Source organism: Lampetra planeri, chromosome 34 (genome assembly GCF_965212315.1).
Source record: "Lampetra planeri chromosome 34, kcLamPlan1.2.h2, whole genome shotgun sequence".
Taxonomy (NCBI): domain Eukaryota; kingdom Metazoa; phylum Chordata; class Hyperoartia; order Petromyzontiformes; family Petromyzontidae; genus Lampetra; species Lampetra planeri.
In genome coordinates, this window is record NC_136140.1 from 221,894 (window position 1) to 244,885 (window position 22,992).

Genomic DNA, 22,992 nt, shown 5'->3' on the forward strand with positions numbered 1-22,992 from the left:
CCCTGTGGCCTTTAAAGGAACAATTTATGTGACAATTTGGGTAATGACCCTTCTTCATCGCACTGAACAGGGGTCTCGTTATTTGAATTTGGTAATTCAGGATATCAATACATGTTCTCAATTCCTCAACCGTACAAGCGAACTCATTTAGAGGAGACAATACATTTTATTATTTAATGTGACTCCTGTCACCGCAAGGATCTCTCGCTGGTGCAGAACTCAGAGGTGCGTGTGTGTGTGGTTGCCCAACAGAGGTATTTATTTGAATGTCCTCATCGGCCCACGCTAAAAAAAAAATGTTCTCCACCCCTGTCTTGAAGTGTCTCGTCTTTAAGCTTGAACTCTTTACTGCAATAGGCGCATTAACCTGTGATGTACAGCACTGCGGGTTATTTGGTGTTGCATAGACCCCGTATTGCAAGAGGTGGTGTGTGAAGAGTGGATTGACAAATAGACCCACAAATTATTAATTTATTATAAACATCATTACACTTGTAGGAGATGTAAAAAGTAGACCTATCATTCATAGTAAACGTGGAAACACAAACCTTAATGCAATAACGTAGACATCCATAACAAACAAGCACCAGAATTGTTGAAATAGTTAGGTGCGAGAAATATTTGAAATAAAGCGTCAGTAGCGTATATATAGGAAGTGAGGATTTTCAGTTTCATTTCAGTTTCATGTATTAGGTCTAACCCTGTGAGCCATGCGGCTTCTTGACTCGGATGCAACCGCCACAAACTAAAATATGAACAAGAAACATCTTAAAGTGACTACACGCAACAGAAACATCCTGGAAAAAACAGCAAAGTCTTCCAGAAAAAACACCGCATATCAACGCTGTGCGCAAAAATCCAGTGGGATGCAAGTCAAACAATAACAACCATAAGACAATTTAGATTAAAGTTATCAGGCTAACTCTGTGCTACAACAAACAAACAAACATGGCTAAACCAAAATGTTTTCGAAATCACCAAAATAAAGCTATAAAAACAATGTAACAGTGATCATAGGAACTTTGATTCAAATTTAACAATAAACGAGATACATAACATGTACGACCCATCTTTGCAGCCATAGCTGGCTGCATGAGTCACTCCATAACAGCAGGAGTATCAGCAGGAGTATCAAACTATTTCAATGCACCTTTACAGATCAGCACACTATAATCAAAACTCAAGATCATACTTTGCAGCGGCCATCCGGAGCGATGCATTTGATTTCAGGCCACCCTGCATAGCAGTGGCAGCTAGGGGTGTACAGCTCCTCTACAGCAGTTTTGAGTGAAGATCTCACAGGTAGTGATCCAAGTTGCAGTTTATTGCGATAGCATTCCAGACCCTGGGGGCATCAATAGACAAGGCCCTTCCTCCAGTGTTTGTACGGCAATAGGGAATGTGAAGCTGGTAAATGAGCGAAGACCTTGGGTCACATTTGTTCTTTGAAACAGAGAGGAGATCCAGCAGGTAGTCTGCTGATTTTTTTGTAAGTACATCGTGAATAAATAAGATCTGATGCACAAGCCGTCGATCATTAAGAGAAGTTAAGTTTGACCCAATGTAGAGATCGCAGTGGTGGGTTCTATATGGGCAGTTCGATGCAAATCTTAAGTCTGAGTGATACATTGAGTCAAGCCTCTTCAGTACAGTACTGGGGGCTGATGTATACACGATGTCACAGTAATCAAGTAGAGGCAGTATGGAAGCTTTTATCAATTCCAAGCGGAACATAGGGGGGAAGCAGTGTTTGTGTCGATACAGAAAACCAATTTTTATTTTTGTCTTTTTACCAATATAATCAATGTGATCTTTAAAATTCAGTTTTGAATCAAAGATGACCCCAAGATACTTACAGATCTTGACTTGCTCTATTTTATAATTATTTAAGGAATGTAATTGGGGAAAAATAACTTCCTGCTTTAGTCTTGGTGAGAAGCATAGCACCTTGGTTTTGGAGGTATTCAGGACTAGTTTAAGAGCAACTAGCTGATGTTGTAGTTTGTTGAAATCACCCTGGAGCTTAGCAATCACGTCATCCGGAGATCGGCCAGCAGTAATCAGTCTTGTGTCATCTGCAAAAAGATTTACTCTGGAATGATCCAGGTCAGTGCCCAAGTCATTGACATAAAGAGAGAACAAGAGGGGGCCGAGGATGGAACCCTTTTTGTCATATTAACACTGTTTGACCTCCAACTATCTATGAATACAGTTTGGGTGCAAAAAGAAAGGTAATTTTTTAACCATTCTATTGCGTTTGGAGAAACGGAGGCAACTTAGTTTACAAAGCAGGGTGTTGTGGTCGACTATCAAAGGCTTTGGACAAGTCAAGAAAAAGACTGGTGCAGTATTGCTTATTATCAATGCTACTGTAAATGTGATTCAGAGAGTCTAATGCAACAGGTGTGGTGCTGTATTTTTTTCGGAACCCAGATTGGTTTCGATGTAATTTTGGGTGTATGGCAACGTGTGAATAAATTAGGAAATGGTTTAGAATATCCAAAATATCAAAGAGAACAGTAATTATTAATATTTTCTGAGGGTTTTCAGTTACTTAATTGTTACAAATAGGATTTAGTCCTTAATGTGATTATGTATAAAATTATTGTACGGTGTTGTGAAATGCAATTAGCATCAATGACTCCACTGTATAAAATGAAATTAAGATTTTAAAAAGGCCGAATTGAATGGTGTTCGTTTAAGAGAAATGTCACATTTGGTACAAATGTTTTACTGATATTAGAGCATTGTGTAGTTTTATTTACAGTCCGAATTGTAAAGGATGAATTGAATGACCTGCTAGAATCTTAACACGTAGATTAAAGAACATGTGAGTATGTTGAACTTCTTTCGCACCGTACGTAGCCAACCGTGCTAATTGGAGGTGCGGGCACTCGCAGGTGCAGAGTGTGAAGAGACACTCGTCCCTGTCATAGGAATGTGGAATTTCGACCAGTGTTTTCAGGACTTTAAAGTGGAGATGTTAATTTGGCCAGAAACTCACTAACTTGTAAACAAAATGTGGTGCTTATCAGCTGTCATCTATCAAAGGCGGCGGTCATCTGCCACACGTACGTGTGTGCGTGTGGTGGTGTCGTGGTTAGTACGCTACGCTAGGAACCCGGCCACCAGAGTTCGATTCCCACTCACGGCCACCAATCCCAATGTGATGATGCTCTGAACCCCTAAGTGGATTCGGCCTCAAATGAGCACCTGGTCCAGTGCATCAACATCGCCACTAGGAAGACAGAGGTGGTCGGTCGCGACGCTGGCCGCCCAGCCCCTCGTGTGCCGTGCCGACCTTTATAGCTGCTCGCTAACAGCACTTGCCCCAACAGTCTATAAGGTTATATGGAGGATCTTTGTCTTTGGTGAGATCAGCCCCAGCACAGGCGGAGGGCGGGGAAGAGCGAGAAGCCCGTGAAGGTCGCGCCCTCCCCTCGCACGGCGCAGGTCCAGCTACCGTCGGGGGAGACCTCCTCCTCCTCCTCGGGTGGCTTCTTCAGCCTGAAGAGGAGGAACTTGAGGGCTACAAAAACAATGCACGAAAGCAAATGTGAGTGTCCACGCATCGACGTGTACACACACAGCAACGAGAGGCGTTTACCAACCGCCGAGTGTTGGTCGGATAGAGCCAGTGGCCAGGCACGGAGAGTGGTGGAGATGACCTGGTGGCTCCGAGGTCAGAGTGCTGAGCCAACATTGCTGTTGCCTGGGTTTGAATTCAGGCAGCTGCCTCTGATTAAACTGGCAGGCTGATTTGTAGGCCGAGCTGGGTCCAACTTTGCCTCACTGAGACAGCTTCTACCTGGGCTCTACTGCCACAGGGCGCGTTGTGGCGAACTGCATGGGAGGTCCCGTTTAAATATAAAGAAATGATGATGAATGCTCATTATTATTTTCTATATCAGATCACTTGCCTTCTAAAATTGTCTGTGAATGTTGGTGAGGTCTTAGAACCATTTACGCGTCACCTGGGTTAATGCAGTTTGGACCGAAAGCGCCCCCTCGTAGTCCATTTAGAGCGGGGGGTGTGCACAGCAACAGACGCTCCATCAGCAGCTTCTGCAGGCCAGTGGGAGCGGTTGTGAGAGATTGAGTGCCACATTCAGTTGTCGGCAGCATCATTGTAGCAAGATGCAGGCTTTAAAACCAGAGCTATGGAGTTTTAAACAATGTCCTGAATTGGTTAAAGGTGCATTTAATTATTACTGTACTGTATCATTTGGATGATATGTTTCACTCTTTTCCCATGTTTTTAAAACAAAAGTTGTGACTAGATTAGTAAGCATTGATTGAGAATGGGCACAAGTTTGGGGTGCATCTTACATCTGAGATTGTTCAATAATCCTGAGAATAGTTCACAACTCACTGGGAAGGAATTATACCTCACGTGGAGCAGCAGGTGAGGTAAAGGATTTTTTGTTAGCGTTAATTGGAGTGGGATGCCCACTGCTACAATAAGGTCACCCTTCACACTACGGGTCTCTTCACGACTCAACATTCCAGTGCAGGAAGCAAGATGAGGGGATGGAGGAGGGGTTCGATGGAGTTCAAGAAATCTTGGCAAGGAATACTTGCCCCCAATTAACCTGTTCTGAAAAATTGCTGCAAATTTTAAATAGTAGTGTTCAACTTACCATTGTGATCATCCCCAATCTGCAACATAATAATATTTAATTTTAAAGAAAAGTAATCACAACAAGTCCGCAGGCCGTATGCAACTGCTTTGGGATCGTGTCTCTAACAAACAGCGCAACGTCAGCTGTTCACACACCAACTATTTACACGTCCGATTGCCGATATTTAACTCGGGTGTATGTTATTTGAGGAGAAAGATTATGAAATAACTAAAACGTTAACAATAACCACTTAATAAAGCGTTCATTTGTTTTTGAATTGTTGTTGTAACTTTCTGACCCGTTCCAACTGGACATCTGTGAAAAAGAGCTTCATGGCTCATCGGATTTCTCCTGCAGTCTAAATAAAGATCCTGATGCTGATTCTTCAGCACAAACAATCCCTCCACTACTTTCCCAACTCTCTCTGTCATCTCTCATTGTCTGTTTTTGATGTACAAATCATAAACTTCCTGTTTACTGAATTCATGCTTCCATTGCATTTGTGACACCTTGAATCATGTTTGTGACAAGTTGTCTATATTGTTTGCTAATGGTTTTACAGGGTTCTATGCATTCTATATTTTGTTTGATATTTTCCTATCCTTTCACACCTCGCCTTTACCAACACACTTTTCGTGGTTTCAGATCCCTTGCCGTCTGTTTATTTTTCTCTCCCCCCCCCCCCCACTTTCACTCCAATGCCAATGATGTGTGTTTGCTGCCCAATATTGTACAGGAGACTGTTGACATACTGTATCAGCTGTCGAACAATTCCACAGTGATCCCGAAGAACCATCCCCAAGGGCCACCAGGCCCCTGGAGTGGCGGCACAGCGCTGTGCGCGGTCCACGGGTCGACTTGGTCCACTAACAGGGTTGCGCTTGTGGATTGAATCCATCTGTGTGGAGCTGTGAGCATTTCCCCTCTTGAGCGTGGGGTGTCTACTCACACTCAGGTTACTTCTACAACTTTGAGGCTTTCCTCGGTAAATCGTTGGCATTGTGATTCTAAATTACAGATTGCAGCGTTAATTAACTAAAAATAGCTACTCTCTCTGAGCTCTGCAGAAGTGGCATCGCCTGCTACAGCCTTCTTGTGCATTTGTCTGCTGTAAGTCAGTAACAGCAGCGAATGTGGTGATGGTTTTTGTTTTGAAAATGTTCTGCGCTGTGTAAGAACTGGATGGTCGTTTCCGTATCAACAACTTTCACTCAGCACATTAAACAAGCTCTGAGTCCTCAGGTTGAGTTACCTGCACGGCTGAAGTCATGTCCTCTTGCTGGCGACTGCAAAAGATAACGGTAAACAAATGCCTATTGTGTAAGTCACAGTTAATACACTCAACAAGTCCAATTCAAAATCAGAATCTTTATTGAGACTGGAGGAGCTGTGAAGCTTTTGTTAAAGGATGTCTCGAGGGACAGGTCACCAAATTAAAACAAGCAATACAAAAAGTATAGAAAGGGTAAGAAAGTCACTAAAAGTAAGTAAATAAAAATTAATAAAGTATATAACTACACATTGCATAAGTACATACATTCTTAAATGTTGACTTAAAGCTTTCGTGACTGCAGGAATTCATATTATTGGGTCTTTCGGTAAAGTCACTTAGATAGGTTCAAATAAAATAACAAAAAACGACGACGTTTCGATCGCAACACAAGCGGTCGTCATCAGGAGAAAAATAGCGGGAAAGCTGCGGTGATTTTCTTTGAACCTATCTACGTGACTTTACCGAAAGACCCAAGAATATCCATCCATTCTTGCCGATGTCTCAACACTAAATGCAGCTTGGGCAGGTAGCACCACGACAAGAACAGTCCCTCAATACAATTGCACATTCAAATTGAACCATCGATACATGGGCAAGGATCAAAGTAACATATCACATGTGTGACTTATTGTTCAAATGAGCATTCAAGCAGTGCTCATTCTGTTTAGAGTCTTGAGCCAGTAGTGGAAGTTCTACATTACTACTGCAGGACTGAGTCCCTCACCAGGACAAGCACTCCTGACTTGCCCACAAAGTTGTACAAAGTAGTTCCTCTTCTTGGTTCTTTCGATAAAGTCACGTAGAAGGGAAATAATAAATTAATAAAAATAAAACATAATAAAATACAATTCTCACGACGTTTCGGCCACAACGCAAGCAGCCGTCCTCAGGTGAAGAACAGGTCTGTCGGAAAGACAGCATCCTCAGGTGAAGAACAGGTCGGTCGAAAAGACAGCGTCTGTCTTTCCGACAGACCTGTTCTTCATCTGTCTTTCCGACAGACCTGTTCTTCACCTGAGGACGGCTGCTTGCGTTGTGGCCGAAACGTCGTGAGAATTGTATTTTATGATGTTTTATTTTTATTAATTTATTATTTCCCTTCTACGTGACTTTACCGAAAGAACCAAGAAGATGAATCCCTGCAGTCACGAAAGCTTTAAATCGAAATTTAAAGTAGTTCCTATTTTATAAAACCTGGAGATACGATGGGCTAGGTCAACCCCAAACTAGGATTCGAACTTGCAACCTTCTGATTGCGAGCCCCTTGCTTTCCCACCGACCCACCGTAAGTATACATACATGTCCTGTCTGAGAGCTGCGTCACGTGTGCATGTGTCCACCGTTGACTATTATTAGCCTGACAATGTGCATCTCGAGCACAACTCATGAACCTGGATGTATTTCTAGCAAGAGTGGCAGTACTGCGTCTGGTTTTTACACAACCACAAGCGTGAAACCATAAATCTTATTTCATCTCTCTAAATAAATGAATCATTATTGGTGGGTAATATTTAATTCTTGCTTCTGACAAATAAGGAAATGCATTCACTAAGTTGTCGTCTTTCTCACGTGTAAGATGTATTCACAGCAGAATGTGCGGAAGGTAGACAGCTTACTTGTGTGTGTATTTGAGAAGACTCTTGCACTCCTTGCATCCACATGTACGAAGCGAGGTGGCGTGCACCGTGAATCCGCCGCTGGAATGCACGCAAGGGGCACGGTTGACTCTCCTTCCCCCACTTTAGAGAGAGAGAAACACACAGGAGCAAGTGTGAGGTCAGGGCTACTCGACAAACTACAGAATTTGTTATCATGATAAACCTGTTTTTAAATAATGATGCCTATGACTTCATTACTCCTACAACCATAATTTTTAGCGATTATTTTAGTGTTTAAAATAAGCGATTGAGAATAAAATCGACATACACTGCTCACTTCGGCCAATGGCCAAATGTGTCAAGAGTGTGGATGCGTTGTTTGGTTTAGCGTCTGTCTTCGTGTCTTCACCCCAACTCTACAGGATCGTTTGTTTAGAAGTAAACTCATTAATTGCTGATAGCTGTGTTATGCCAGAAGGACCATTATACCTGCAACATCACCTCTTATATATTTGTTCCTTTTAGGGGAGTGTTATTGACAAACTCGTTGAGTTTTTTGCTCTCTGAGTTAGGGGTCAAGTCTCGCATCTAACACGGCTCGCACCTCCACACCAATAAAGAGTAAAGGTCATAGTCCTTCAGTCCAGATAAAGTGGCTTACAGAGCTTGACAATGCCATGGCTATAGACGGCACACAGCACTGAGTAATACACTGGGAGATGTTCTGTACGACCTACACTCGACAGTGCAGATACAGCTGATAGGGTTCGACAAGTTACATCTCGCTGCATGGCTTGGACATCCTGCTCACACAGACCTCTAACACCCCCACAAACACGGCTCATCCTGGGTACCTGTGTTCAATCAGCAGCTCGTTCTCACCTGACGATGTAGGAACAGAAAGAAACACATGGTAATAATTAAAAAACCACCACGAGCAATAAAGAATGTGTTTCAATACGCAGCAGCAATATATTTGTGCCAGATGGCACGTGGGCAGTCCTGGCAATGATAACTTCTGGTAACGTAGAAGTGGCACTCACCGACCGGACCAGCAACCCCATTAAACGAGGCCGGCCTGTTTCCTCTGAACAAACACACAAAACATGGCGAAAGCATGATAACAAAAAGTTTCACAATTTCTTAAGTGTGCAAGGTAACCACACCGATACACTGTGACTGTGTTTCACTGGTAAGAGGATTGTTGAACTCAGTGAACGGGGCACGTGGCCCAGAGGGCAGGCGGCTGCGTTGGGTTGGAATCCAAGCAGCTCCCGATGATTGAAGCAGGTTCCCGATTGTCGTGAGTTGATGGACTCAGCCTGGTCAATAATGACTGCATAAAGAAAAAGGCACTTAAAATTTGATTCTGCACTTAATTTGGCTAAATTACAGCTCTGAGAATAAAAAATATATAGTTTTAATGTCCTGCGACAAACCTCACGTACACACGGTGCAAGTGGGAAGTGCTGCCTTCGACTGTGTAGACAAGAGCGTGCTCAGAGGTAGCTCTGTGATATCCACTTCGTCTGTGCCATTGCCCAACACGAAGGGTTGCACTGCTGTTCAAGAGATCCGAAATGATACTTTGCTTCATGACGTGATGCCAAGAGGACAATTGGTATTAAATTAGGTGAACATGACGGCAACACAATGTGTGTTGAGCTCCGAGGTGAACCCGGAATGTCTGCAAGCCTTCACTCTTCTACAATAAAAGTGGCTTCCTCAAAATAACTCTTCTCTTGGGTGCCGATGCTTTGTGCGTTAGCTCACAAACGTGCACAAGGAAGCCACCAATAACCACAGGTCTGAAGACTTCGTGAAACAGACTTACGTGTTTCTCCTGCCAGTGGCATCCGTTGACTGTGGCTTAGGCCTGGTTAGAAAGAGCACAGACGATCTGTTAAAGGTGTAAGCCTCTGATTTGAGGTTTGAATAACAGTCAAATCAGTATCACTGTGAGCAGGGTCAATGTGCATGTCAGCAACCATTCACACTGACCATGTCTCGATTAATGTTTAAGCTGTTTGTGTGTTCTGTATTGCGTGGTTGTACTGCAATAATGCCGTATGCCAATTCATCTGGGCCACAACATAAAACTATGTATTTGGCTGTGCTAATTTATTTATAAACAATTCATATCGCCCGAATTTAAATGAAATAAACAGTTTTCGGCTGATTTTAAAACGAAGCCAATATTTGTGTCAAATGAGTGACATGGTACAGATGCAAAACATTGCACTGCATGCAATTTACAACATTCAGGCAATCAGAAGAGGGATTAGACTGGACGAGAGGGAAGCCCATCCTACAGACTGGGTTATGTGAGATTTCCCATCAGCTCAGTCGCTAAATACTAGCAGGCCTTAGAGGCCAGCTACTCGTGACACCTCGCCGCGACACCGCCGATGAGCGGGTCGACCACTAGAACCCAGCACCAATGACACCAAACGCTGCCCCGGTACTCAGAAGAGCTCCACACAATGTGCGTGCAGCTACGGAAAGAGGAGCGGTGCTGGAGGCACGAGGGGCACGATGACAATCGGATAACTTTCTATGCCTACCAGCATGCTTACGTAAGGGAAGTTTTTGAGGTAAAGGAATGGCTATTGTATATTTGGAGTCTGTGTGTTTTCTCCTCTCGTGGTGGTTGTGTGGATTTTTATCCGGATCCTCCGGTTTTGCCCTTCACATTTAGAAACATGTATTTAGATTATTTGGTTGCTACTATAAATTTCCACATGATATTAGTCAATTCAATTACTTATCCTGTGTGACCGGTTCACCTCTGAAAAACATCTGAATAATTCAATACCTGGTAGATTAGTCTACATCCTGCACCAGGTACTCATTTGTGTTCACCTGGGGAGGCCCAGAACCAGTTCGGATAATCGTCACTGGTGTTATCAGTGAGCGGGAATCGAACACGGGTCGCCAGGTTTGTAGCGCAACACGCTAATCGCTACAATACCTCTCCCTATTTGATTCAGCCTCAAATGAGTACCTGGTGCGGTGTGTAAACATCACCATTTGGGAGACAGAGGCGACTGGGCGTATGCTGGCCACCCACCCCCTAGTGTGCTGTGCTGGCCTTCATAGGTGCTCCCTAACAGCACTTGACCCCACATACACATCCACATACAGACAGACATACAGCAAACAATGGAAACATTCTATAGACTTTTTAGAACTGCTTCATGATGCCTGCCCCATTGCTTGGCTCACCTTGACAAGTAGCGAGCCGCAATAACCATGATGATGATGATCACTACAACTACAACGATGGCAACAATTATCATAGTCGGGGGCTTGGGCGAGGGCTTGGGCAGAGGCTGGATTGGATCGGATATTTTTTTTACTGCAAATATATGAAGAAACAAAAATACAGACATGTTAGGGAAATAGAATAGAAAAATTGGATTTAGTTTTCAATTTCACCTAAAAACTCTTCCACGTGTTCAATTATAGATGCAAGTATGACTTCGTCTGGAAGCTTTGCTAAATTCAATTAAGTCTGCATACCGATTCGTCTCCCAACCTGCTGGTCGTAAATGTAAAATCAAAAGGTCAATGCAGCTGTGAGGACCTCCTGCTGCGAATGGTCGTGCTATATTCTCAACAAAAGGGAAATGATGATTTAAGCTATTGTGTACCGGTGTCATGGTCCAAATTGGCGAAATTTGAAAAATAACTCCCAAATTTCTTTATCTGTAAAAAATGGAAATTCCTCTGGTAAAGATGTGTAAAGCGCCACAAACTACGTGGTCAAAGATGATGTTAAATAGTGTAGGGACCAGAGGACATCCCTCTCGCACCCCAAGGTAAATTTCTAAGCAGAGATGCAGGGCCTGTTAAAATTCTCTACACCTCAGCTGTAGTAGATAGACAAATAATATGGCACCTGCGCAGGACCACCCCAGCCTGATACCACATTGGGGCTCCGCAAGCCTCTAATCAGCGTGCCTGGCAAGGCGATTTTGACTAATCCTTGCTAGGATCTGTCACGGCATACTGAGGAGGGAGATGTCCTAGAAGTTGTTACAATTAGCACGGCCCCCCTTCTTGAAGGTGGGGACCACCAAGGTATCCTTCCACTGCTGCGGAACCCATCCTGTGGTCCAGACACAGTTGTGATGTCATATAGAGCAGTCTGCACACAATGCAACCCTCCTTGAGCAGTTTGCTGGAGATCATCTCTGCCCAGTGCTTTTCCTGGTCTCAGATTCTGGATAGCTCTCTGTACTTCCTCAACAACATCGTCAACGTGATTATCACGATGCACAGCTCACAACACAGATGTGAATGTGTCATCTCCAAGCAGTGGATGTTCAAGGTGTTCTGAGGCAATATCCACCATCATAAGGCGACACGTGGAGCTGTAGGGTGGCCTGCCCCTCTGAGTATATGGGCAGAAGCAGCACATCACAGAGATAGGTGCCGGTGTCAGACACCAGCACGTCCCGCAGGGAGATGGAGGCGTTGCAGGACGTGATGTTGCCTATCCAGTGGGCGCGATGGTCGTGGGCTACGATGGAGTAGTCCATAGTCAGTATCTGTGAACACAGAGGGACGTTTCATTGAAACACTCGCATCCAAGGGAGCTGAGAAGTCTCAATGGCAGCCACCTACAAACATATAATCAGATTCTGTAAAAGGGCAATGCATTGCCATGACTGTTGTGCCAGGCCTTTGTAAAATATAGAAAGGCATTTGACTCAGTAACCATTGATGCAGACACCTCCGATTAGCACTGTCGGCTACATACGGTGCAAAATAAATGCAACATACATACACGCAGACATCCACAATCTAAAAAACCAAGGCCTAAATAAAACACATTTGGGTATCATGAAAACCATTTACAAAAGCAGCCACACTGAGATTGCATGAAAAAAGTACCAAAATGCATATTGAGAGGGGAGTCAGACAATGTGAGTTTTCACACAATTATTCATCGTGATATTTTGAAAATAGAATAGCGGAAATGAAGGCAAACGACAGTGGTGGTCAAAGGCGGGAACAAGTCACAAATGACATCCACGAGGAGATTATGAGATGAAATGGGCTACTTTCTGGAGCCAGATGGAGAATTCTATCATACGACCGTGTGGGGAGGCCGTCATGCAGTCGTGGCTTGATCCTGGCTGACGATGACTGCAGTTGACCTCAGGAATGCGCGACTGGCTTCATTGTGTGCACAGACTGCCGAGTTGGGGATACGGTACTGGCCTTGTCACGCTGTGGGCGGTCGATTCTCCACCACTCCACCACCGTGACGAGCTGCTGCTGCTGCTGGGCCTCACACCGGTAGGTGCAGCTCAGTGTCGCCACGGCTCCAGCCGTGACGAACACGTCTCCCGGCACGAGCACTTCCAACCCACGGCTGGGTAAAACTATTAACAACAAACGAAACCATTATCATTACTACCACTTTGAGTCTTGGAAAACAGTAGTACATTATTTTGTCCCCCCCCCCCCCCCCTTAAGAGCTGGGATTCAGTCAAATTAAGGGCAACAACGAATGTCTTCTGTTTGTTGCGTGTGTTGTGTCATCATTGTTTGACTGGGCAGAGACCATCGAGTCACTACGCTGGAGAAACAGGCTGCATCATCGGTAACCACCTGCATTCAAATGGGAGATCTCAGCGGTGCTAACCTGTGAGCCACTATGCCACCTCTCCAATCTGGTGTAGCTAAATAAACGGTGGTGATGATGGCGCACAATGGGGTTAAAGATGTGTTTCTATTTGTAAGTAGACATGTGGATGTTCGGGCACTTAGGCAAAGCACGGAGCTCTCGGTACATAATAGCAATTGCAGTTTAATTCCTTGAGCCCCAAACATTCCACCACTAAAAGTTAGTTATACATCTATCAATAAACACCTCAATCGAGACCCAAACATCGCATCTCCTGAACTTAACATTCCTTGCATACACTGTTGTACCATCAACAGCATCGGGACGTCAACAGACCGATGTGCACGTCTTCACAAATGGAACATGAAAGTCAACCCGCAGTCGTGGGGCTGTGGCCATGCAAACCAAGCGACGGCCGACATCGTGACCTGTGCTTCTATGGCGGCAGAGCACAACGACACGAACTCTCTGCTGAAGCCACTCTCGTGGCGAGCAGACCTCGACATTTAGCTCATGAAGATCCTGCCATCATACGCAAGAATAGATTAACATAAACTGTCTAAAGTAGATTGTAAATTTGTTATAATGAACCCTGCGTGAGTTATCTTAACATATAACATATATGTGTATTGTCAACTTTGTCCAGGAAACCTCTCTCTCTATTTTACCAATCCACAAGCCACGATTTTTAAACAGCGGATGAAGCGAATTAGTCAAATATCAATGGCAGCGCTCATAAAATCATGAAGTGCGTTACCAGTCATATGCCTGTATTCGTGTGTAGATGTGCACATGTCAATGTAGATGTGTACATGTAGATGTGTACATGTAGCTGTGTACATGTAGATGTGCACATGTCAATGTAGCTGTGTACATGTAGATGTGCACATGTCAATGCAGCTGTGTACATGTAGATGTGCACATGTCAATGTAGCTGTGTACATGTAGATGTGCACATGTCAATGTAGCTGTGTACATGTAGATGTGCACATGTCAATGTAGCTGTGTACATGTAGATGTGCACATGTCAATGTAGCTGTGTACATGTAGATGTGCACATGTCAATGTAGCTGTGTACATGTAGATGTGCACATGTCAATGTAGCTGTGTACATGTAGATGTGCACATGTCAATGTAGCTGTGTACATGTAGATGTGCACATGTCAATGTAGCTGTGTACATGTAGATGTAGATGTGTACATGTAGATGTGCACATGTCAATGCAGCGGTACACACTGTGTAGCCAGTAACTAGGCTGGCCAAAAGGCGAGCAGCGTCAAACAATCCGTTGCTAGTCACTGTACAAACATCCAAATGCCCAGGAGACGAGACGGACCACGTCGCTTTGGAGGCAGCGATCTGAAGCAACTGCGGTCAAACTGGTTCTGAGCCACGGTCGCCGTGACAGCGCGTGCGTGTGTGCGCGTGTGCCAGGCTACAGTTGAAGCTGCCTTGTGTAATACGCAGAGAGCGAAGCGCAAAAGCAAGTTGGGGATGGTCGACTGTGAATCACGGTCACAACAACAGGGTGAGTTTCTAAGTAGAGGGGGCTTACCAGCGCCCATGTTCCTGTCACTCACCGCCCCCCCTCTCTCTCGCGACCACTGTGCGTGGGATTTCACCGCCAAACGTGGAACTGAACCAGCCTCTCAGTGCAGCGGTACCCCGCTGGAAATGAGCCTCGGTGAACATTTGCTGGATCAAGGGCATTATGAATATGTTACGAACAAATTATGATGCTCAGGCAAACCGCTCCATAGGAATCAGTCGTTACGTATTTGTTTTACTGATAGCATTGATGGGAATTGTACTAAAACGCCCTTCATAAGATGCGTCAGTGAGACAATTGTGAATGTTGTTTTTTTAGAAGCTGGTGATCTCGATAACTTGCAGCCTTTGCGCCAATGTTGGTAAGACAGTGACCAGTGAACTCACTGGTGCCACTCACCACACGAGTCACGTGTGTTCCAACCTATTACTCTGTTCAGATTGTTACGTTTTTCGTGATAGGCAGGTGGAAAGCGTATTACAAATAGTGCCGACTTCAGCAAACACTACGTAATATGAAGAAAACCAAACTGTGACCAAATAACTGTCACAGTGCAGAACTCTGTCGTGGGTAGCAGAAAGTGGATTGTTGTACTGCGCATCTATGCCCCCAGGTCTAGGCTCCTTGTCTTTACAACCCTCTACGACCCCCCTGAGCCAGACGGCGTGGGGTGGCCCTCATCCAGAAGTGGACTGATGAACAGCTGTACATGATGTACTCTGCAAACACAAGTCGCCTGTACAAAATACACTGACTCTTATCGGGGAATGTTTTTGCAAACAGACATTGAAATACTGTTTGAAGATGATTTCCATATCAGAGCTGAAGACGATCATGTCTGTGGTGTGTCATCTGTCAAGCTGTGGAATTAGAGGATTCCAGCAATAAATCAGTAGAGGAGGCGAGGGGGGAGTTTACCAGAACAAGCCACGGCCAATGTGAAGAGCCTCAGGGACGCAGTGGAAAGCCACGGGGCTGGGGGCCTCGCTTTGTCCATCGGCGCAGCCTGCACACAGACACAGCACTGTGGAGTGGCCAGCGATGGGTGAGTGGGGGGAGATCACAGGGCAACTAGGGCCAGCCACGGTGCACAGCGCGGCTCAAGGATAAACATCTCTGTTCTGATGCAATTTACGGATACAAATTAGAATCCTTAGTCAGACTGGAGGAGGAATTCGATGAGCTATGAAGCTCTTTTTCACAGATGTCCAGTCGGGGCCGGTCAGCAAGTTACAGATGGACCCCCAGAAATGTTGGGGGTCTGTCTCACTATTTGACTCGGCTTTTGGGTCGTTTAGAAAAAATATAAGACACGGATAAAATGTACATTTACCTCCACAATTGTATCATGGAACTGTTGAAATCATTTACAGTCAAGTATCTGCAGAATTATGCTAATTTGTTTCACTGGTAAATACATTTCAAATATATACTGCAATTCGTTTCTATCCAGTACCACTCAAACTTTTTCTCTCCAGTCACTTGCTAAAATCTGTTGCGTGTACTGAGTATAGACCGAGTGGCATTAAGGCAGTGTAGAACATACCACATACCTTAACTGCATGGATTCCAATCACATCACACATTGGAATCTCTACATTTGCTGCTGGGCATAGAAAACATTATTTATATATATTTGTAAAGATATCCGTCACAAACACTCGAGTGTTGACCCAAGCACGCCAATAGCACAATGCAGAAAGCACCAAAGGAATTAACTGACACGAATCTGTGTTTCAAACGCTTTGCTTTAGATGAGTTTAACGTTTAGCTGTGGATACAACAGGAATCTGTGTACATATTTGTTAAAGGAATGTCTATGTTCTGTACACAGCTATGTACAGAGGTATGTACCCTGCAGCACAGCTGAAAAGGTGACCTGGAATGTGTAAATGTTTGGTCTATAATGGAGAATTGAAAGAGACAAGCTTACGTGTCACGACAAAGATCCCCCGTATAGCCTTAGACTTCTGGGACAAGTGCTGTTAGCGAGCACCAATGAAGGCACACGAGGAAGTAGGTGGCCGCCTGTTGTCTCCCCAGTGGCGATGTTTACACGTCGCACGAGGCACTCGTTGAGGCTGAGTGGACGCGTGACAGCACGCAGAGACCTCAACTAAGGAGCACGTTTCGCCCACATGGGCAAGAGCATGAATGCTCAATGGCTGGAGGATCTAATTTAGCAACGGCGATTCATAACTAGCTGATTTTGGGTTATTGATCGTGGAAGTAGAATGTCAATGTTTAGCTTCAACCGACAGATCCAATCAAATGAAGTTGTCACATGATGGTTAAATGGCAATTGAGTTCTAGATTTGAAGCTTTCGTGACTGCAAGGATTCATATTCTTAGGTTTTTTTCGGTAAAGTCACGTAGGTAAAACATCAAAATTAAAAAAAAATTAAATAAAATAAAATTCACGACGTTTCGGAGGCAGCTAATCTGGCTATGACGGTCCCACCTAATGACGGAGACTTGTGTTGCCTCCGAAACGTCGTGATTTTTATTTTATTTTTTATTAATTTTGATGTTTTACCTACGTGACTTTACCGAAAAAACCTAAGAATATGGCAATTGAGTTGTTATTCATAATAAACGATTTGTTATATCAGCAAAAACAAATGTTGGAAAGTGAGAAACATTGTGGAAAAATTTTGTATTAAATTACAAACATTTGCTTTCTTTTCAACAATCCAGTTTTGTTGATAAACCACATCAATGAACACATTTGCCAATCGAGTAACAACTTCATTTGCCTGGCTCTGTCAGTCGGTGGAGGATTAAACGGTAGTTGCAAATTGACATGCCGACACGCCGATATTTCCCAAAATAAACTCATTATGAATGATAATTTTGGTCGTGAAGGCCGACGTATACAATGTAGAGTAACAGTGAATTAATAATACAAACACTGGATGCAGTTCGCAGGACCAAGATAGCTCTGCGCATGTTTTACATGATCACAATATCTCCGTCGGCACGTGAGGTCTTCACTTGAGTTTCTGACCACCTCTAGGTACCACTCCTGTTGTTGGCTGCCACTGCTTGCCGAGGTGAGCTGTGACATCCGTGTGCCGTCACGTGGCTCAGTAGACCGATACGGGCAGCACAGACGCGGCACGTGACCTGGCACGTGGCAACTGAAGAGGCCTTCGCTGGCCACTCTGCCCGTCTCGATCACCACCTGGCCACCTCCACCCTACACCACGCGGCCCGTACATGGCGAGCATCTCCTCTGCATGATTGCCGGCAATTATTTTCTGCCACGTTTCACAGGACTGCAGATGTTACTGACTGATGGGTCGTGTAATAAGAAAAAAAAACGTTCACTTGTGATGTGGTGAGACCGATAAAATGTAGTATTTTAATAATTTCAAAGTGCAAAAAACACATTCATGTCATATCACCTGTTATGTATTTGTTTTTTCTATATTTCAGTATCTGACTGGAACCCACACACACAGCCTACACACACACACAACCCACACACACACAGCCCACACACACACACAGCCCTGTCACACACACACAGCCTACACATACACACAGCCCACACACACAGCCTACACACACACACAACCCTACACACACAGCCCTGTCACACACACAGAGACCACACACACACACAACCCATACACAGCCCTGTCACACACACACAGCCTTGTCTCACACACACACACACAGCCTACACACACACAGCCCTACACACACACACAGCCCTGTCACACACACACAGCCCTGTCACACACACACACACAGCCCTACACACACACACACAGCCCTGTCACACACACACACAGCCCTGTCACACACATACACACAGCCCTGTCACACACACACACACAGCCCTGTCACACACACACACACAGTCCTGTCACACACACACAGCCCTGTCACACACACACAGCCCACACAGCCCTACACACACACACAGCCCTACACACACACAGCCCACACAGCCCTACACACACACACAGCCCACACAGCCCTACACACACACAGCCCACACAGCCCTACACACACACACAGCCTACACACACACAGCCCTACACACACACACAGCCCTGTATCACATTGAGCCCCACAGCTGCCCTCCTCACCTGCTGGTCGCTCGCGACTCTCTCGCCCCGCAGGTGACGCTCTCCTTCTGCTGCTGCTGCTGCACCTCGTGTGCTCGTTGTGCAATAAACCTGCAGGACGCTGTTCCCCTTTTCTGCAACGCCGAGGTACAGTAATTAAGTTGTGTTGTTGTTGTTGTTGCTGCTGTGCTCACGGCACCACGGATAGGCGGGCAACTGGCCAGACGGGATCATCCGCGAAACAAATAAAATAAAATCAGAACTCTCCTCTCCAGTGTGAGAGTGGAGGCTGAGTGCTGTGTGTGTGTGTGCGACAGGGCTCAGGCTGAGTGCTGTGTGTGTGTGTGCGACAGGGCTCAGGCTGAGTGCTGTGTGTGTGTGTGCGACAGGGCTCAGGCTGAGTGCTGTGTGTGTGTGTGCGACAGGGCTCAGGCTGAGTGCTGTGTGTGTGTGTGCGACAGGGCTCAGGCTGAGTGCTGTGTGTGTGTGTGTGCGACAGGGCTCAGGCTGAGTGCTGTGTGTGTGTGTGCGACAGGGCTCAGGCTGAGTGCTGTGTGTGTGTGTGTGCGACAGGGCTCAGGCTGAGTGCTGTGTGTGTGTGTGCGACAGGGCTCAGGCTGAGTGCTGTGTGTGTGTGTGCGACAGGGCTCAGGCTGAGTGCTGTGTGTGTGTGTGTGCGACAGGGCTCAGGCTGAGTGCTGTGTGTGTGTGTGCGACAGGGCTCAGGCTGAGTGCTGTGTGTGTGTGTGTGCGACAGGGCTCAGGCTGAGTGCTGTGTGTGTGTGTGCGACAGGGCTCAGGCTGAGTGCTGTGTGTGTGTGTGCGACAGGGCTCAGGCTGAGTGCTGTGTGTGTGTGTGCGACAGGGCTCAGGCTGAGTGCTGTGTGTGTGTGTGCGACAGGGCTCAGGCTGAGTGCTGTGTGTGTGTGTGTGCGACAGGGCTCAGGCTGAGTGCTGTGTGTGTGTGTGCGACAGGGCTCAGGCTGAGTGCTGTGTGTGTGTGTGTGCGACAGGGCTCAGGCTGAGTGCTGTGTGTGTGTGTGCGACAGGGCTCAGGCTGAGTGCTGTGTGTGTGTGTGTGCGACAGGGCTCAGGCTGAGTGCTGTGTGTGTGTGTGTGCGACAGGGCTCAGGCTGAGTGCTGTGTGTGTGTGTGCGACAGGGCTCAGGCTGAGTGCTGTGTGTGTGTGTGCGACAGGGCTCAGGCTGAGTGCTGTGTGTGTGTGTGCGACAGGGCTCAGGCTGAGTGCTGTGTGTGTGTGTGTGTGCGACAGGGCTCAGGCTGAGTGCTGTGTGTGTGTGTGCGACAGGGCTCAGGCTGAGTGCTGTGTGTGTGTGTGTGCGACAGGGCTCAGGCTGAGTGCTGTGTGTGTGTGTGCGACAGGGCTCAGGCTGAGTGCTGTGTGTGTGTGTGTGCGACAGGGCTCAGGCTGAGTGCTGTGTGTGTGTGTGTGTGCGACAGGGCTCAGGCTGAGTGCTGTGTGTGTGTGTGCGACAGGGCTCAGGCTGAGTGCTGTGTGTGTGTGTGTGCGACAGGGCTCAGGCTGAGTGCTGTGTGTGTGTGTGCGACAGGGCTCAGGCTGAGTGCTGTGTGTGTGTGTGTGTGCGACAGGGCTCAGGCTGAGTGCTGTGTGTGTGTGTGCGACAGGGCTCAGGCTGAGTGCTGTGTGTGTGTGTGCGACAGGGCTCAGGCTGAGTGCTGTGTGTGTGTGTGTGCGACAGGGCTCAGGCTGAGTGCTGTGTGTGTGTGCGACAGGGCTCAGGCTGAGTGCTGTGTGTGTGTGCGACAGGGCTCAGGCTGAGTGCTGTGTGTGTGTGCGACAGGGCTCAGGCTGAGTGCTGTGTGTGTGTGTGCGACAGGGCTCAGGCTGAGTGCTGTGTGTGTGTGTGTGCGACAGGGCTCAGGCTGAGTGCTGTGTGTGTGTGTGCGACAGGGCTCAGGCTGAGTGCTGTGTGTGTGTGTGTGCGACAGGGCTCAGGCTGAGTGCTGTGTGTGTGTGTGCGACAGGGCTCAGGCTGAGTGCTGTGTGTGTGTGTGTGCGACAGGGCTCAGCCTGAGTGCTGTGTGTGTGTGTGTGCGACAGGGCTCAGGCTGAGTGCTGTGTGTGTGTGTGTGCGACAGGGCTCAGGCTGAGTGCTGTGTGTGTGTGTGCGACAGGGCTCAGGCTGAGTGCTGTGTGTGTGTGTGCGACAGGGCTCAGGCTGAGTGCTGTGTGTGTGTGTGTGCGACAGGGCTCAGGCTGAGTGCTGTGTGTGTGTGCGACAGGGCTCAGGCTGAGTGCTGTGTGTGTGTGCGACAGGGCTCAGGCTGAGTGCTGTGTGTGTGTGCGACAGGGCTCAGGCTGAGTGCTGTGTGTGTGTGTGCGACAGGGCTCAGGCTGAGTGCTGTGTGTGTGTGTGTGCGACAGGGCTCAGGCTGAGTGCTGTGTGTGTGTGTGCGACAGGGCTCAGGCTGAGTGCTGAGATGCCGCTTCCTCATCCGCCGCGCGTCCCTTCAAGAAGGCTGCTGCTGCTTCTCTTGTTGTTGCTGTGCGAGCCGAGTGAAGCAACGCGCAGCTCCCGACTAATCAAACATCTCTCCTCACTCGAGACCCAAACATCATCGCACACCTCCTGGACTAGAGACTCCTCCTCGAAGACACCGGAGGAACTATCAGCTCCATCACGACATCATCAACAGGCGATGCGCATATTCACGTTCATGAATAGACAACTCAAGACGCGCCACGGTACAGGAGTGAGATCGTGGCCACGCAACCAACAACGTTGACCATATTAATTTAGATTTGAAGCTTTCGTGACTGCAGGGATTCATCTTCTTGGTTCTTTCGGTAAAGTCACGTAGAAGGGAAACAATAAAATAATAAAAATATAAAACAATACAATTCTCACGACGTTTCGACTGCAACACAAACAATCATCAGAACATTTTCTTGCTGTGTTTTTCACACCTGATTTTACCGAAAGAACCAATAATTTGTTGACCATCTCGTTCATGACTGTGGTCTGCTGAAGCCCTCTCGTGGCTCGCAGATCACGATATTTGCGTTCAACTCCTGAACGATATTGCTGTGTGGTGCAGGGCTGGGTGGTGCAGGGCTGGGTGTGGTGCAGGGCTGGGTGGTGCAGGGCTGGGTGGTGCAGGGCTGGGTGGTGCAGGGCTGGGTGTGGTGCAGGGCTGTGTGGTGCAGGGCTGGGTGGTGCAGGGCTTGGTGGTGCAGGGCTGGGTGTGGTGCAGGGCTGTGTGGTGCAGGGCTGGGTGTGGTGCAGGGCTGGGTGGTGCAGGGCTGGGTGGTGCAGGGCTGGGTGTGGTGCAGGGCTGGGTGTGGTGCAGGGCTGTGTGGTGCAGGGCTGGGTGGTGCAGGGCTGGGTGGTGCAGGGCTGGGTGTGGTGCAGGGCTGTGTGGTGCAGGGCTGTGTGGTGCAGGGCTGGGTGGTGCAGGGCTGGGTGGTGCAGGGCTGGGTAGTGCAGGGCTGTGTCGCCCCGTAGGTGGCGCCACCGCCACATGTTTGAGGGACCCTCGGAGGTGCGCGCGAGCCCCGCGTCACGAGGCTGGCCACGGTCCGCGTGGTTAGAAGGAGGAGGAGGCCATGGTGGGGGTGGTGGTGATGGTGGGGGTGGTAGTGGGGGTGGTGGTGGGGGGACGAGGCTGAGGCGACGTGGTGTTGGTGCAAGTGTCAACGACCGGTACCGGCGGTGTCAAGCTCGGCCTCTGTGGAGGAGGCTCGTCACAGTCGCTGCATCTGCCAGTCGTCTCAGTTCACCACCCATGGCACCTGGATCTGTGCCGTGAGCCCGTCACCTGCCAGCGTGCAAGGGGGAAACACTCGATCCCAGTAGTCCTCAACCAGGGGTCCGTGGTAACCATGTCCCAGGGGAGACGTGACGTGAAGTGTGTCAACTTACCTGAGTCATTGGTGAATAATCACGTATTAATCTGCCACTATAAAATAACTACGGTACAATTTATATCCATATGGTAACCAAGAACGATATTTAAAGACATTTCTAAAGTCGTTGATGGCAAACAATGCGGGTTCCCAAGAGCGGCCAGCGAGCGCGAACAGATGACGCCGCTGATTGTTGTAATCGCGCGCAGTTACTCAGCTCGTTAGGATACCTCGCCAAATAGACAATTGGTTAAACTAGTGACGGAGAGTAGTGAGAGTACACGGAGAGAGTGGTGAGAGTGGAGTGAGGATACACGGGGAGAGTGGTGAGGGTAGTGAGAGTG

The 22,992-nt window shown here is 47.2% G+C and overlaps 1 protein-coding gene and 1 long non-coding RNA gene across 3 annotated transcripts; one reads left to right on the forward strand and one right to left on the reverse strand.

The window, feature by feature from the left end:
• Positions 1-455: 455 nt before the first annotated feature.
• LOC144729999 (uncharacterized) lies at positions 456-19,168 on the reverse strand. Of its 2 annotated transcripts, none has more exons than XM_078610437.1 (13): positions 18,781-19,168; positions 15,599-15,686; positions 12,723-12,886; positions 11,848-12,046; positions 10,719-10,851; positions 9,328-9,369; positions 8,537-8,580; positions 8,348-8,375; positions 7,512-7,634; positions 5,875-5,908; positions 4,641-4,659; positions 3,975-4,065; positions 456-3,529 (listed from the first exon to the last, which is right to left on the reverse strand). In XM_078610437.1, exons 2-12 carry the CDS (start codon positions 15,675-15,677, stop codon positions 3,980-3,982), a joined length of 951 nt encoding a protein of 316 aa, XP_078466563.1. In that variant the 5' UTR covers positions 15,678-15,686; positions 18,781-19,168; the 3' UTR covers positions 456-3,529; positions 3,975-3,979. The 2 variants fall into 2 exon arrangements, with proteins under 2 accessions (XP_078466563.1, XP_078466562.1); XM_078610436.1 differs by having other exon boundaries at positions 15,599-15,704; positions 18,781-19,166.
• LOC144730001 (uncharacterized) lies at positions 18,474-21,643 on the forward strand. The gene is made up of 2 exons (XR_013587778.1): positions 18,474-18,906; positions 21,203-21,643. It is a non-coding gene; the product is annotated as an uncharacterized LOC144730001 (long non-coding RNA).
• The last annotated feature ends 1,349 nt before the right edge of the window (positions 21,644-22,992 follow it).